This window comes from Eptatretus burgeri, chromosome 17, assembly GCF_056783735.1.
Source record: "Eptatretus burgeri isolate ZD-2024b chromosome 17, Ebu_testis_v1, whole genome shotgun sequence".
Taxonomy (NCBI): domain Eukaryota; kingdom Metazoa; phylum Chordata; class Myxini; order Myxiniformes; family Myxinidae; genus Eptatretus; species Eptatretus burgeri.
Window position 1 is genome coordinate 6,013,240 of NC_140977.1, and position 14,086 is coordinate 6,027,325.

General features: G+C 50.7%; 1 protein-coding gene across 15 annotated transcripts in view; it reads right to left on the bottom strand.

The window, feature by feature from the left end:
* Nucleotides 1-14,086, bottom strand: part of LOC147009171 (nucleotide-binding oligomerization domain-containing protein 2-like) — a 60,263-nt gene that overhangs the window by 36,839 nt on the left and 9,338 nt on the right. For all 15 annotated transcript variants that reach the window (XR_015052979.1, XR_015052978.1, XR_015052980.1 and 12 more), the window contains one exon: nt 6,075-6,299. Coding sequence is in view for 11 of the 15 variants with exons in the window: in XM_085862738.1 (XP_085718864.1) it covers nt 6,075-6,272 (198 nt within the window). In the remaining 4 variants the exon portion in view is untranslated. The remainder of the gene's footprint in view (nt 1-6,074; nt 6,300-14,086) is intronic.

Consider the following 14,086-nt stretch of genomic DNA (forward strand, 5'->3'; position numbering starts at 1 on the left):
GGCACGCCATCTTGGTTGCTGGAGTCTTCAGCCACCATTTTGTTCAGGCGATTCAAACATGCCTCAATTTGGAAACAGGATCTACTCTCATGGACTAATTAGAGTACATAATGGAAATATTATGTCGGATTTGAGAATCAGTTATAACTACAATTCACCGACTGTCCGTCTGTCTGTTCCCAGGGACCGCAAAAAACACACTGAACCGATCGCAACCATTTTTTGGGTGTGTAATCCTGGGACCCCTTGGAGTAAAATAGACATTAACATGACCCCCTTGACGGCTCCCGTAGGGAGCGGGTGCTTCTTGTTTATTGAAGTAAAGCATTAAACTTAACTTTTTCTACTGTTTCGGACGATTATATTGAATGAAGACAAAAATGATGGAATGTGCAGAAGGTGTAACTTCATTGAGTGAAACACCATGTTTCGTAACCTGCTTTTACAATCAATGACGGCACAGTTCACAGGGGATCCTTTTTTTCGGCAATTACATTCGCAGTTTGCTGTTTCTGTTTTGGGCGATTTGCTAACATTACAAAATATTAATACAAATATACCACTATAGTTCTGCCAATATGTTAATAATCAGTAGTTTCTGCCAGAGAATTAATTTTTGTTGTTGCAACAAGTGAAGAGGCTTTTTTTTTTTTTGCTTTCCACCGTTATGTGCGTGCTGTGCTTTCCTCACAAAATATTCATATAAATATACTGTTGCAGAAATGGCCCTTAGTATGCTATTAAATATAGGATTAGCCCAGACCCCCCATGAAATGCATGTTTCGCCAGGCTGTTCGGTAAAATGGACGTTACATGTGTGTCGGGAGATGTCACAGGCTGTTATTTGTTTGTGCAGTGGTGGTGGACTGAGAGGCTCTTCTTCTTCCTTCAGATGTTCCAGACAATAGACTCCGCCCAGCGCGCTGAGAGGGGGAGTGGCCTAGAGAAGGAAGTGAAACTGAAGGGAGGAGTTTGTTGGCTTCGTAAAAGGGGCGCGCCCCAAAAAGAAAAGGTGGAAAAAAACTGAGAGAACGGAGTCGGGCAGTCGGCTTCAAGGCGAGCGTGCGCCGGGAAGGCAAGAGAGAAACGACGAGTGTCGAGGCGCGATCTGCTGGATGAGCAGTCAGGCTTCGAGGCGAGCGAACGAAGGAAAGGCAGGCTGGATCTGGGACGTTAGTGCCGTGGTGGCGATGATCGGCTGTACACGGGACGGCTGTGTCCATTTTCATGAGGAACGAGCCAAAAGAAAGGCAGGGAAGGGACTGCATGAGGTCTGTCTGCCATCTGCGATCGGCAGAAGCTGAACCTGAGTGCGCCAAGTCTGCGATCGGCAGAAGCTGAACCTGAGTGCGCCGAGTCTGCGATCGGCAGAAGCTGAACCTGAGGGTCGAGTCTGCCATCGGCTGAGAAAGAAAAGCTGGACCTTGTGAGAAACCAGCTGAGACCCACCATCGATCTGACGGTCTTGTGCCGTCGACATTGCGCGGGGTGAGAACGCGCTGAGGAGGGCTTGCGCAAGCGGTGCCTTGAAAAGAAAGAGTACAGCGCCGCCATCTTGCCACGCGGCGTGCTCGAGCTTGGGGCTCGAATCCGTGGACAATGGCTTGTCACGAGCCACATTCGTGCTTTTGACACTTTTCTCTCGTCCATGAAACATCACCAAGTACTCTGTCTTGTCTGCATGCTGTCCATGTCTTGTCTGCATGTCGTTTAAGGCTTATCTCATTAGAGTCCCCTTCAAAACCCATAATCCGAAGCTCCCTAATGAAGAACGGGTTATAGATTAATTATAACATTGTCGTGAATGTTTTGCCTGTGTCGTGTTCCCCGATGTCCCCAATAAATCTGGCTGATTCGTATGAAGTTGCCGCTTTAGGTTAATTTGTGCCGCGTCGAGGAAGCGAGGAAGCTCGATTTGGATATAAAAAAACGAAAATGGTTACAGACTGGTAGACTCCGCTCGGTCTCTGACAAAACCAGTCTGTAACCAGGGTATGTTGCCCCAGCTGGCAAGGTACAGGTGTATTTTGGTATCGTGGTTCGAGACACGTAACCCGAGAATTGTGCCGAATCAGCCGGCGTTATAACCCCGGAGACGGCGGTGGTGAGGGTGGCGCCGAATCTGTAACATTTGACTGTCGAGAATAGGGTGCGAAAACCCAAACTGGTTACGGACAGTGAATGACGCCATCGTCCGAATCCCGCCACCGCTGAATCCTCAAGAATACTAATAATTCCTGCAATATATTAAGTCGGTCATTTCTGCAAGTGAAAAGTTGCGGAGACAGCAATCATGGACATGGTAGAAATAGGAAAAAAATCACTCTCCGTGGGGTGTTGTGTGCGTGCCAGTTCTTGGTTACGTGAGTGCGATGCGTGGGTTTCGCGGCGGGCGATCTCAACTCGAACTTGGGCCCGTGGTGTGTGGCGCTGTTGAGGAGGTTATGCGAACGTCTCACAAACCATGTATTTCTGCAGCACCGAAGCCTCAAAGCCATGAAGGGCATGTCACCGTGCAGTGCAGGTGGGGGATTGCGCACGCCCTCCTCAGCGCGTTCTGACCCCGCGCAATGTCGACGGCACAAGACCGTCAGATCGATGGTGGATCTCAGCTGGTTTCTCACAAGGTCCAGCTTTTCTTTCTCAGCCGATGGCAGACTCGACCCTCAGGTTCAGCTTCTGCCGATCCCAGACTCGGCGCACTCAGGTTCAGCTTCTGCCGATCGCAGACTCGGCGCACTCAGGTTCAGCTTCTGCCGATCGCAGATGGCAGACAGACCTCATGCAGTCCAGTCCCTTCCCTGCCTTTCTTTCGGCTCGTTCCTCATGAAACGGACACAGCCGTCCCGTGTACAGCCGATCGGCGCCACCACGGCACTCACGTCCCAGATCCACCCTGCCTTTCCTTCGTTCGCTCGCCTCGAAGCCGACTGCCAAACTCCGTCCTCTCAAGTCCGTGCAAGTGTGAGAGATTGTGGGGAGGAATGTGTGGGGGACAGTGGGGAAGAATGTGTGTGTGTGTGGGGGGGGGGGAAGGACTGCATGCAGGCAGGCCTTGACCAAACAGCATTAGTTTTGATTTATAAATGTTACCGCCTGGTTATATATAGAACACGGCCGTTAGAAGGAAAACGCTACTGTTTGGACGTGGTTTATCACCTCTGTAATGCCCTGGTATGCTGCCTTCCCATTCCCTCCCCTCCCATCACGCCGCCTTCCCATTCCCTCCCCTCGCGCTGCCTTCCCATTCCCACCCCTCCCCTCGCACCACCTTCCCATTCCCTCCCCTCCCCTCACACCGCCTTCCCATTCCCTCCCCTCGCGCCACCTTTCCATTCTCTCCCCTCCCCCTCGCGCCGCCTTTCCATTCTCTCCCCTCCCCCTCGCGCCGCCTTCCCATTCCCTCCCCTCCCCTCACGCCGCCTTCCCATTCCCTCCCCTCCCCTTGTGCCACCTTCCCATTCCCTCCCCTCCCCTCGCGCCTCCTTCCCATTCCCTCCCCTACGCTCGTTCCACCTTCCCATTCCCTCACACTGCCTTCTCCCCCTCCCTCACACTGCCTTCTCCCCTCCCTCACACTGCCTTCTCCCCCTCCCTCACACTGCCTTCTCCCCCCCTCGCGTTGCCTTCTCCCCCCCCTCGCGTTGCCTTCTTCCACCCCCTCGGGCTGCCTTCTCCCCCCCTCCTCACGCTGCCTTCTCCCCCCCCTCACGCTGCCTTCTCCCCTCCCCCACGCTGCCTTCTCCCCCCCCTCACGCTGCCTTCTCCCCTCCCCCACGCTGCTTTCTCCCCCTCCCCCACGCTGCCTTCTCCCCTCCCCCTCACGCTGCCTTCTCCCCCTCCCCCTCACGCTGCCTTCTCCCCTCCCCCTCACGCTGCCTTCTTCCCCCCCCTCACGCTGCCTTCTCCCCCCTCGCGCTGCCTTCTCCCCCCCCCCCTCATGCTGCCTTCTCCCCCCCTTCGCACTGCCTTCTCCCCCCTTCGCGCTGCCTTCTCCTCCCCTTCGCGCTGCCTTCTCCTCCCCCTTCGCGCTGCCTTCTCCTCCCCCTTCGCGCTGCCTTCTCCTCCCCCTTCGCGCTGCCTTCTCCTCCCCCTTCGCGCTGCCTTCTCCCCCTCGCGCTGCCTTCTCCCCTCCCCCCTCATGCTGCCTTCTCCCCCCCTTCGCGCTGCCTTCTCTCCCCCTTCGCGCTGCCTTCTCCTCCCCCTTCGCGCTGCCTTCTCCTCCCCTTCGCGCTGCCTTCTCCTCCCCTTCGCGCTGCCTTCTCCTCCCCCTTCGCGCTGCCTTCTCCTCCCCCTTCGCGCTGCCTTCTCCTCCCCCTTCGCGCTGCCTTCTCCTCCCCCTTCGCGCTGCCTTCTCCTCCCCCTTCGCGCTGCCTTCTCCTCCCCCTTCGCGCTGCCTTCTCCTCCCCCTTCGCGCTGCCTTCTCCTCCCCCTTCGCGCTGCCTTCTCCCCCCCCTCGTGCTGCCTTCTCCCCCCTCGTGCTGCCTTCTCCCCCTTCGTGCTGCCTTCTCCCCCCTTGTGCTGCCTTCTCCCCCCTCGTGCTGCCTTCTCCCCCCCTCGTGCTGCCTTCTCCCCCCTCGTGCTGCCTTCTCCCCCCCTCGTGCTGCCTTCTCCCCCTCACGCTCCTTCTCCCTCCCCCTCACACTGCCTCCTCCCCCTCTCACGCTGCCCTCTACCCCCACCTCACGCTGCCTTCTTCCCCCCCCCCCCCCGTCCTCGTCTCTCTCTCACTCTTCCCCTCTCTCTCCCACCCCTCTCCCTCTCTCCCATATATATCTCTATATATCTCTCTATATATATCTCTCTATATATATCTCTCTATATATATCTCTCTATATATATCTCTCTATATATATATCTATATATATCTATATATCTCTATATATATATATCTCTCTATATATATCTCTCTATATATATTTCTCTATATATTTCTCTCTATATATATCTCTCTATATATATCTCTCTATATATATCTCTCTATATATATCTCTCTATATATATATCTCTCTATATATATTTCTCTCTATATATATTTCTCTATATATATCTCTCTATATATATCTCTCTATATATATCTCTCTATATATATCTCTCTATATATATCTCTCTATATATATCTCTCTGTATCTCTCTCTCTCTCTCTCTCTCTCTCTGCCTCTCTCTCTCTCTCTCTCTCTCTCTCTCTCTCTCTCTCTGTATCTCTCTCTCTGTATCTCTCTCTGTATCTCTCTCTCTCTCTCTCTCTCTCTCTCTCTCTCTCTCTCTCTCTCTCTCTCTCTCTCTCTCTCTCTCTCTCTCTCTCTCTCTCTCTCTCCCACCCCTCTCCCTCTCCCACCCCTCTCCCTCCCACCCCTCTCCCTCCCACCCCTCTCCCTCCCACCCCTCTCCCTCCCCTCCCACCCCTCACCCTCCCAACCCTCTCCCTCCCAACCCTCTCCCTCCCAATCCTCTCCCTCCCACTGCTCTCCCCCTTCCCTCCCTCTCCCCCTAATATCCCCGTCAGCGAAGGGACGGGTTCTATTTGCTAGTTACAAAATAAATAACAAAAAAACAATGATAACATGGGAACAAAGCATGACTAAAATGATCAATTTTGTGTGTGATCAGGGTGGTGGTGGTGTTGCTGGAGATCTTCCACATCATGAAGACAATCCTCGCAGTTAATTTAGGGATGGTTAAGACAGTTGAAATCAAACCGACTGCAATTATCATTCCTCATTGGAACGCTATTCCTGTGGGACGTGACACTTTGAAACTGATCAATGAGACCATTTCCTGACTACTGTGTTGAGGTTACATGGAAGGTTAACCTGACTGTTCTCTTTGCTCTGTGAATAAATTGCAAATTCCTTCCCTAACTCACGATAAGCAATGCAATGTTCAATTAATACTTCAATAAGCAGATCAGAAAGATTTTTAAGCCAATCCTGGCCAAATACGCATCTGTGATACGAATACAAAAATCCATCACGACGATAAGGACACTAAGATCACAGTGAAAGTCAAACAACAATCAGCATCAAATGGTGTACCTTTCCAAGCAAAAAAGAACATTACAAGCAAGCAGTTACCTTCTGTTGCCTTGACAAACAAACCAAAGTAATTCTTTCTCTGTCCTCCATCGTGAGGATATCTTCGGCCACCAAATGATCCGCAATTTCCTCAAGCTCATCAAGACATTCCACGATACGTGGTCGATTCTGTTGAAGTATTGCAAGTGCTCCGCCGCTCAAGTTGTTGGCCATGAGCTTATGTCGATGCAGGGTCATCAAGATGGTCCTTGCAGCCTCTTCTTTCTGGTGTGAGGTACAATTCACAAAAGCTTGCTTGATCATTGTAAACATGAGGGTGTTTCAAATTCAGGTCAGGAATGGGAGCATGCGCAAGGGTAGTGCATCACTGCATCCACTTTCCGCCGGTACTCCAGGGGCCTCCGTCTGGCCATCCCCCAAGCAGATGCCTGGTGCATCCCCATCTCCTTGAGATGCCGATCAACCGACTGCAAACACGAGGCATGTGCTCGGCCCATTGGCCTCCGCCACTCGCGAGGGTCCCTCGCTGAGAGAATCTGACAAGCAGGATCAGCGTCAGGAAAATGAGGCACATGTCCATACAGCCGCAGCTGATACTAACGGACTATACAGGTAACAAATCTCGTCTGAATCTCTCTCAGCATGGGCTTGTTGGACACAAAGTCTGACCAGCAATGGCCAAGGATTCTCCGAAGAGACCTGATACCGAAGGAATTAAGTCGCCATCTCAGGGCACTGGTCAGATTCCAAGTCTCACATCCATAGAGCAAGACTGGAAGCACAGAAGACTTGGAGTCGGACTTTCGTCTTGCTGCATCAGTAACGACAGCACCACACCCCATGATCAAATGAATCCTCGACTCTCCAGGCTCGACCCAGTTGTCTATTGAACTCTGGCTCACAACATGCGGAGGCATGAATATCACTGCCAAGGTAAGTGAATCTCAATGACCTCAACATCCTCACCACAGAGAAGTACAGATAAGATAGTCACATCCAAGATGTCACTGAAAGCCTGGATCTTAATTTTGATCCAGGAAACCCGTAATCTCAGCAGCTCCAACTCTTCATTCAGTGCCTCGAGGCCCTCCATAAAGGATATCCAGCATCTCTGCAAAGATGACTGAATCATCTGTGAAATCAAGATCAGAGATTTTGACATTCCCAAACAATGCACCACAACTTGATCTCTCCGACATCCTCCGCAGAATCCAGTGCAAACGAGCGCTGAAAGGTGTGGGGGCCAGTACACACCCCAGACAAACTCCAGCAACAACTGGAAATAAGTCAGTGATGGAACCACCACAGCTCACAGCAATCAGTACCAGAGTATAGTTCAGAAATCAGGTTGAACAGCTTTGGTGGCATTCTAAGAAGACCGAAAATCCTTCAGAGGGCATCTCGATTCACCGGATCGAAAGCTTTGCGGAGAGCAGGTCACCTGCCAAAACTATCGTCTGCGTTTGGTGAAGACTCAAGGAGCAAGGATACGGTCAATCGTTGACGTCTTTTGTGCAAAGCCCGACTGCTCTGGGCACTGTTTCTCAAGCAGATAGTTGGGAACCCAATCAAGAATTATCCGAGCAAAGACCTTGCCGGGTACTGAGAGCAGTGTCACCCCTCGGTAGCTGATGCAGTTCTGGCGATCACCCTTCCCTTTCCAGAGAGGGGTGGGCAAGGCCCCTCTTCCAGTCAGATGGGATGATGCCTCTGTTCCAGACTGAGTAAAGAACTGTATGCAATGACATGAGTTCAGCATTTCCACCAGCATTGAGAAGTTTAGCATGGATGCCACAGACCCCAGGAACTTTACCCCTTTTCAACTGGTTCACTGCAGCCTCCTAATCTTCCATAAATGAAGGTGGTTCACAGTTGATTGGAGGGTCAGCAATAGGGATAGTTACACCCCTGATGTCCAACTCAACAGCTCGTGGGTTATCCTCGTACAGCCACTCAAAGTAACTGGCCAAGCGGGCCTTCACTTCGGACTCCTCTGTCAAGAGCCCACCACCCTCCATTCTAACTGCAGTACACCGAGGGACGGGCTTGGAGTAAAGGAATGCACAAATTCCTCTGAAAGCAGGATGAGAAACATTTGACTGCAGGTGGTGCTCTACCCCTTCACAGATTCCCCGCATATAAGCCTCCTTGTCTGCCCTCAGCAGACGTACAGTTTGATGACTCATCTCCCTGAACAGCTCAGCACTGCCATTAAGCCTGGCCCTGCAACTCTGGTGAATGGTATTCAGTGTCACTTGGGAGACAAAGTTCTTCTTCGCCTAACGGTGGGTTTCAAGACATCCTCCAGCAAAATCAAGGAGGTAGTCTTGAAGGCACTCCACAAGTCTTCAGGATTCCCCTAAACACAAAGGCCACCCAAATCCCCACTCAGCCTGTTCGCAAACTCCTCAGCTACCCTCTCATCCTTGAGCTTGCCAACATCCATCCTAGGCTGGGATGGTACCATTCTCCTGGATTTAAGCTGAAACTTCAGAGCTGCTACAACAAGCCTGTGGTCAGTATTGAGGAATTGAGCAATTCGGTCGACCCTGCAGTTCTGGTTCATCCTCCAGCGACCGTCAACGAGCACATGGTCAATCTCCTTTGCCACAACATCAGCATTGGAATACCAAGTCCAGCGATGAGCCTGTGGGCGCTGAAACCGTGAAGCAGCCATCCTACATCCACGACTTCTTGCAAAGTCAAGGAACTTAGTGCTATTCTGGTTCACAGTTCCAGACCCATGGGGACCAACATGTCTCATAGCCATCCCTATCAGTTCCAGTCGATGCATTGAAATTCCCCAAGACGAGAACAGCATCTCGTCTGGGGCACAGATCAACCATAGACTTGAGCACGGCATAGAATGCCTCCTTCACAGTGCGATCGCTTTCCTCATTTGGAGCATATACAGAGACCAGGGAAATGACACTGAAGTAGTGAGAAATCTTCAATCCCATAATACCCTCGTTGAATGGTGTTACCATAAATATCATTGGAGTCAGCTTATTGGACACAACTGCAGCAAGCCCTTGGGTATGGTAGCCATCAGAGCGACAAGACCAGTAGTAGGTGTAACCACCCGCCATGATCTCAACACTATCCGGTCTCTGAACCCCAGGGAGTGCTGCAATGCCGATGTCCAAATGCTGGAGCTCAGATGACAGTAGAGACAGGCGATTATCCTCTGTTAGCGATAGGACATTCCAGACACCCACCTGAAGGAACCACCTCAGATTAACCCGAGGAAACCGCCATTCAGTGGGCAACACCTCAGCACCACCCGACACACACCACCGCAATCTGACCCAGGAAAGTTACCCCATGATTTTCCTCCTATTATCAAAGAATGGGGGTCCTGAAGGCTTTACCCCCATGCCGTCATCCGGTGAGGTTCCTTGTAAAGGGCAGCTGCACAGGAGGTACTCCTACAAAGGGGTTTTTTAGTTTTCTTTGCATTTTGTATATGTAAGATGATCACCTGTCTCTGCGATCACCTGAGCTCCAGCGCTGGAACATCGGCATTGCAGCACTCTCTAAGGTTCGGAGACCGGAGAGTGGTGTGATCATGGCGGGTTGTTACACCTACTACTGGTCTGGTCGCTCTGATGGTTACCATGCCCAAAGAGTTGCTGTAGATGTGTCCAATAAGTTGACTCCCATGATAATTGAGGGAACACTGGTCAACTAGCGTGTTATGAGACTGAGAATTTGTCAATTCTTGGGTGTCGTTTCCCTGGTCTCGATATATGCTCTGACTGTTGCGAGTCACCTCACTGTAAAGGAGGCACTCTCTGCCATGCTCGAGTCTGTGGTTGATCAAAGGATCTGAGACGAAGTTCCCCAGAGGAGATACTCTTCTCGTCTTGGGGGATTTCATTGCATTGACTGGCACTGGTCAGGATGGCTATGGGACATGTGTCGATCCCCAAGGGTCTGGAACTGTGAACCAGAATAGCATTAAGTTCCTTGACTTTGCAAGAAGTCATGGAATTAAGGTGGCTCGTTGATGGTTTCAGTGCCCACAAGCACATCGCTGGATTTGGTATTCCAATGCTGGTGGTGGAGCATAGGAGATTGACCATGTGCTCGTTGATGGTCGCTGGAGGATGATCCAGAACTGCAGGGTCCACTGGAGTGCTCAGATCCTCAAAACCGATCACAGATTTGTTGTAGCAACTCTGAAGTTGCATCTTAATTCCGGGAAAATGGTACCATCCCAGCCTCGGCTGGATATTTGCAAGCTCAAGGATGAGAGAGTAGCTGAGGAGTTTGTGAACAGGCTGAGGAGTTTGTGAACAGAGTGGGGATTTGGGGGGTCTGGGTGCTAGGTAATCCTGAAGAGTTGTGGAGTGCCTTCAAGACTAACATCCTTGATGTTGCGGGCGGATGTCTTGGAACCCACCGCCAGGCAAAGATTAACTTTGTCTCCCAAGTGATACTGAATACCATTCACCAGAGTTGCAGGGCAGGGCTTAATGGCAGACCTGAGCTGTTCATGGAGCTGAGGCGTAAAACTGCACGTGCGCTGAGGGCAAACAAGGAGGCCGATGTTCGAGGAATCTGTGAAGGGGACGAGTGATTCTCATCTTGCTTACAGAGTAATTTGTGCGTTGCATTCCTCCAAGCCCGTCCCTTCCTCCAAGGGGTATAACTATCCTCATTGCTGAGCCTCTAATCAAGTGTGAACCGCCTTCATTTGTGGAAACACAGGTGAACCAGTTGAAAGGAGGTAAAGCTCCAGGGATCTGTGGCATCCATGCTCAACTTCTCAAGGCTGGTGGAAATGCTGTAATGGTATCATTGCATGCAGTTCTGTGCTCTGCTTGGAACACAGGCATCATCCCAACTGAATGGAAAATGGGCCTTGTTGTCCCTCTCTAGAAAGGGAAGGGTGATCACCAGGAATGCAACAAGTACAGAGAGGTGACGCTGCTCTCAGTGCTGGGCAAGATATTTGCGAGGATCATTCTTCATTGGGTTCGCCGCCATCCACTTGATCACCGGCACCCGGAGCAGTCGAGCTTTACACCAAAGAATCAAAGATTGACTGTATCCTTGCTCTCCCGGTCCTCACCGAACGCAGAGAGCTTCGGTAGGGGCTGCTTATAGCCTATGTTGATCTCCGCAAAGCATTTGATTCAGTGAATCAGGATTCCCTCTGGAGGATTCTCAGTCTTCACGGGGTGCCACCATTGTTGATCAATCTGATTTCTGAACTACAGTATACTCTGGTACAGAGAGTGCTATGAGGTGTGGTGGTTCCATCTCCAACTTATTTCCAGTTGTTACTGGAGTTTGTCAGGGGTGTGTACTGGCCCCGACACTCTTTAACATTTGCATGGACTGGATTTTGGAGAAGGATGTCGGAGAGGTCAAGTCTGCGGTGTATCTTTTGGGAATGTCAAGATCTCTGACCTTGATTTTGCAGATGATGCAGTCATTCTTGCGGAAACACTGGATGTCCTTGTAGGGGCCCACGAGGTACTGAATAAGGAAACGGAGCCGCTGGGACTACGGGTTTCCTGGGTTAAAACAAAGATCCAGGCTTTCAATGACATCTTGGATGCTGCCATCTAGTCTGTTCCTATTTGTAGTGAGGATGTTGAGGTCACAGAAAGATTCACTTTCCTTGGCAGTGATATTCATGTCTCCACAGGTTGTGAGCTACAGGTCAATAGACGACTGGGTCAGGCTTGGGGAGTCGTGGATTCACTGTATCATGGGATGTGGCACTGTCGGTTCCGATGCAAGAGGACGAAAGTCTGAGTTTTCAGGTGCTTGTTGCTTTCAGTCTTGCTCTACGGATGTGAAACTCAGACTCTGACAAAGGATCTGAGACAAACAGTTAACTCCTTCGGTACCAGATCTCTTTGAAGAATCCTTGGCTAATGCTGGTCAGACTGTGTTCAACAAGCGGTTGCTTCTGTTCTGTTCCCGTGTATGGCAGCTTGGCTGCCGGGTAGCTGTCATTTCTTGGAAGTGCGGCTACGCCGCTGATGCTGCTCCCCTCTACGAGTACACTGGAACTCATTTTGCCGACCTCAGAAACATGATGGGCCGATTCAACCCCACCTGGTGTTAATTCAGCAGCCAACGGGGCTCGAACTCAGGACCCTAAGATCCCAAGCCAGCCACCCTCGCTGCGAAGCAAACACCAGGCTTAGCGGTTTCTGAGAGAGACTGAAATGAGATTTGTTATCTGTATAGTCTGTGAGCGTCAGTTGCGGCTGTATGCACATGTGGTTCGATTTCCTTATGCTGATCCTGCTCACCAGATTCTCTCAGTGAGGGAGCCTCATGAGTGGAGAAGGCCAACGGGATGACCGCGTGTGTCGTGGTTTCAGCAGGTTGATTGGCATCTCAAGGATATGGGGATGATGGCCAGACCGAGGCTCCTGGAGTACCGACGGTAAGCGGACGCAGCGACGCGCTGCTCCACCACATGCTCCCATACCTAATCTTTGTAAGTGTTTTACGGTGGCTGAAGTGCAAATCCTGCCACCAACCTCCTCGAAAGAGGTACCCGACTGCAGGAGGACATCCGCAGACACAGTTGGGCACCAGATATGGATGGCCGTTGGCTTACAAGGAGCTCCTTGTCAAATTGACACGGGCTTTTGTCGATTTGAGATAGATCAATACATTGCGCGCTTGTGCAGTCTTCAATGAGTGCCATGCCGCTCGGCAAGTATGGGACGAAAATATCTCCATGCCTGCCAGGTTAATTTTGCACGAACTGGCGTCTCCGAACACATCGATCCAGTGGGACACTGACAGGATAGCCAACTAAAGCTTGTTGATGTTCTGCATTGAGGAGCTTATATGCGGACCCAATCTGCCCATCGAACTGGTTAATAATCCAATTTACGAAGTGCTATGGATCCTGATCCCAACCACCACGCAAGGTTTCATGAAAAAGAGAGCATATATTATCGGGAGAAAAACAGAGGAAGAAGAACACAGCTGCATGGCGCCGATCACAGACCGTAACAAATAGCAATGAATAAATTACACGCACACGCCCCAAAACCAAGATGGCTGATCAAATATGCCTTATCTCTTTCATTCGGGAAACATGGCACAAAGAAGGGAGAAGACGAGACAAATGAAGCCTGTCCCGCATGGCAATGCTCACTTTTGGTCTGGGGGGAGGGTATAGATATATGTGTGTCCTCTTTCGGGTGCGTCGCGGTCTGGGGCGCGACTTGTCCTCAATGCGCCTTGCATGCCAGAACCAACCACAAACTTGAACCAGGAGGAACTCTCCAACAACGAGCAGCAGCAAGCCACGAACCAATCAGGGCCACAGGACAGAAGAGAACCGCAACGCGTGCGTGGACTTTCATTAGACCCAAACTGTCCCTTGCACATGCTCAGTGGTGGGCAAGTGAGACGTATTCCACATAATGACAGATGTTGATTTATGTTTTATCAGCCCATCCGATGGCCTCGCGATGACCCTGTGATCGTGCTCGTGGGCCACACCGATTCGCTGTAAGCGAAATAAAATTCTACATAAAGACTGATATACGATGAGGAAGGTTTATGAATTAATGGAGGGGAAGATGGAGTTTAGAAACAGACACTGGGGCATGGGGGGAAAGATCTTTCGTAACACGTGCTCGACACATTTTATAATTTATGGCAACTGCACCACATTTACGATAACACGCACTATGAAATAACTATTTTAATTGATCCCCCATTTTACCCCCGACACCAGATCCGTAACAATAAGTATTTAATAAGTGAAGACAATAGTCTTTAATATAAAGTTGCTCACAAATACCCACAATCAGGCGTTTCTAACTTATAAACTAACTAACTTATACCCACATTGAAGGGACACTGGAAAACGCGCATGGTGGAAATTCGAAATATTTGCTTGCTCTAATAGTTACCCTAAACACGAGGTTGTTCGGTGTTCCGATGTTCCATAACGTACTGCACGGGCAAACTCCAATGAAGGAAAGTGTGGTTTGGGCCCATCACACCACATCATGCCTCATCTCACTTACACAAGCAATCATATGTTCTTACTTTCTCAA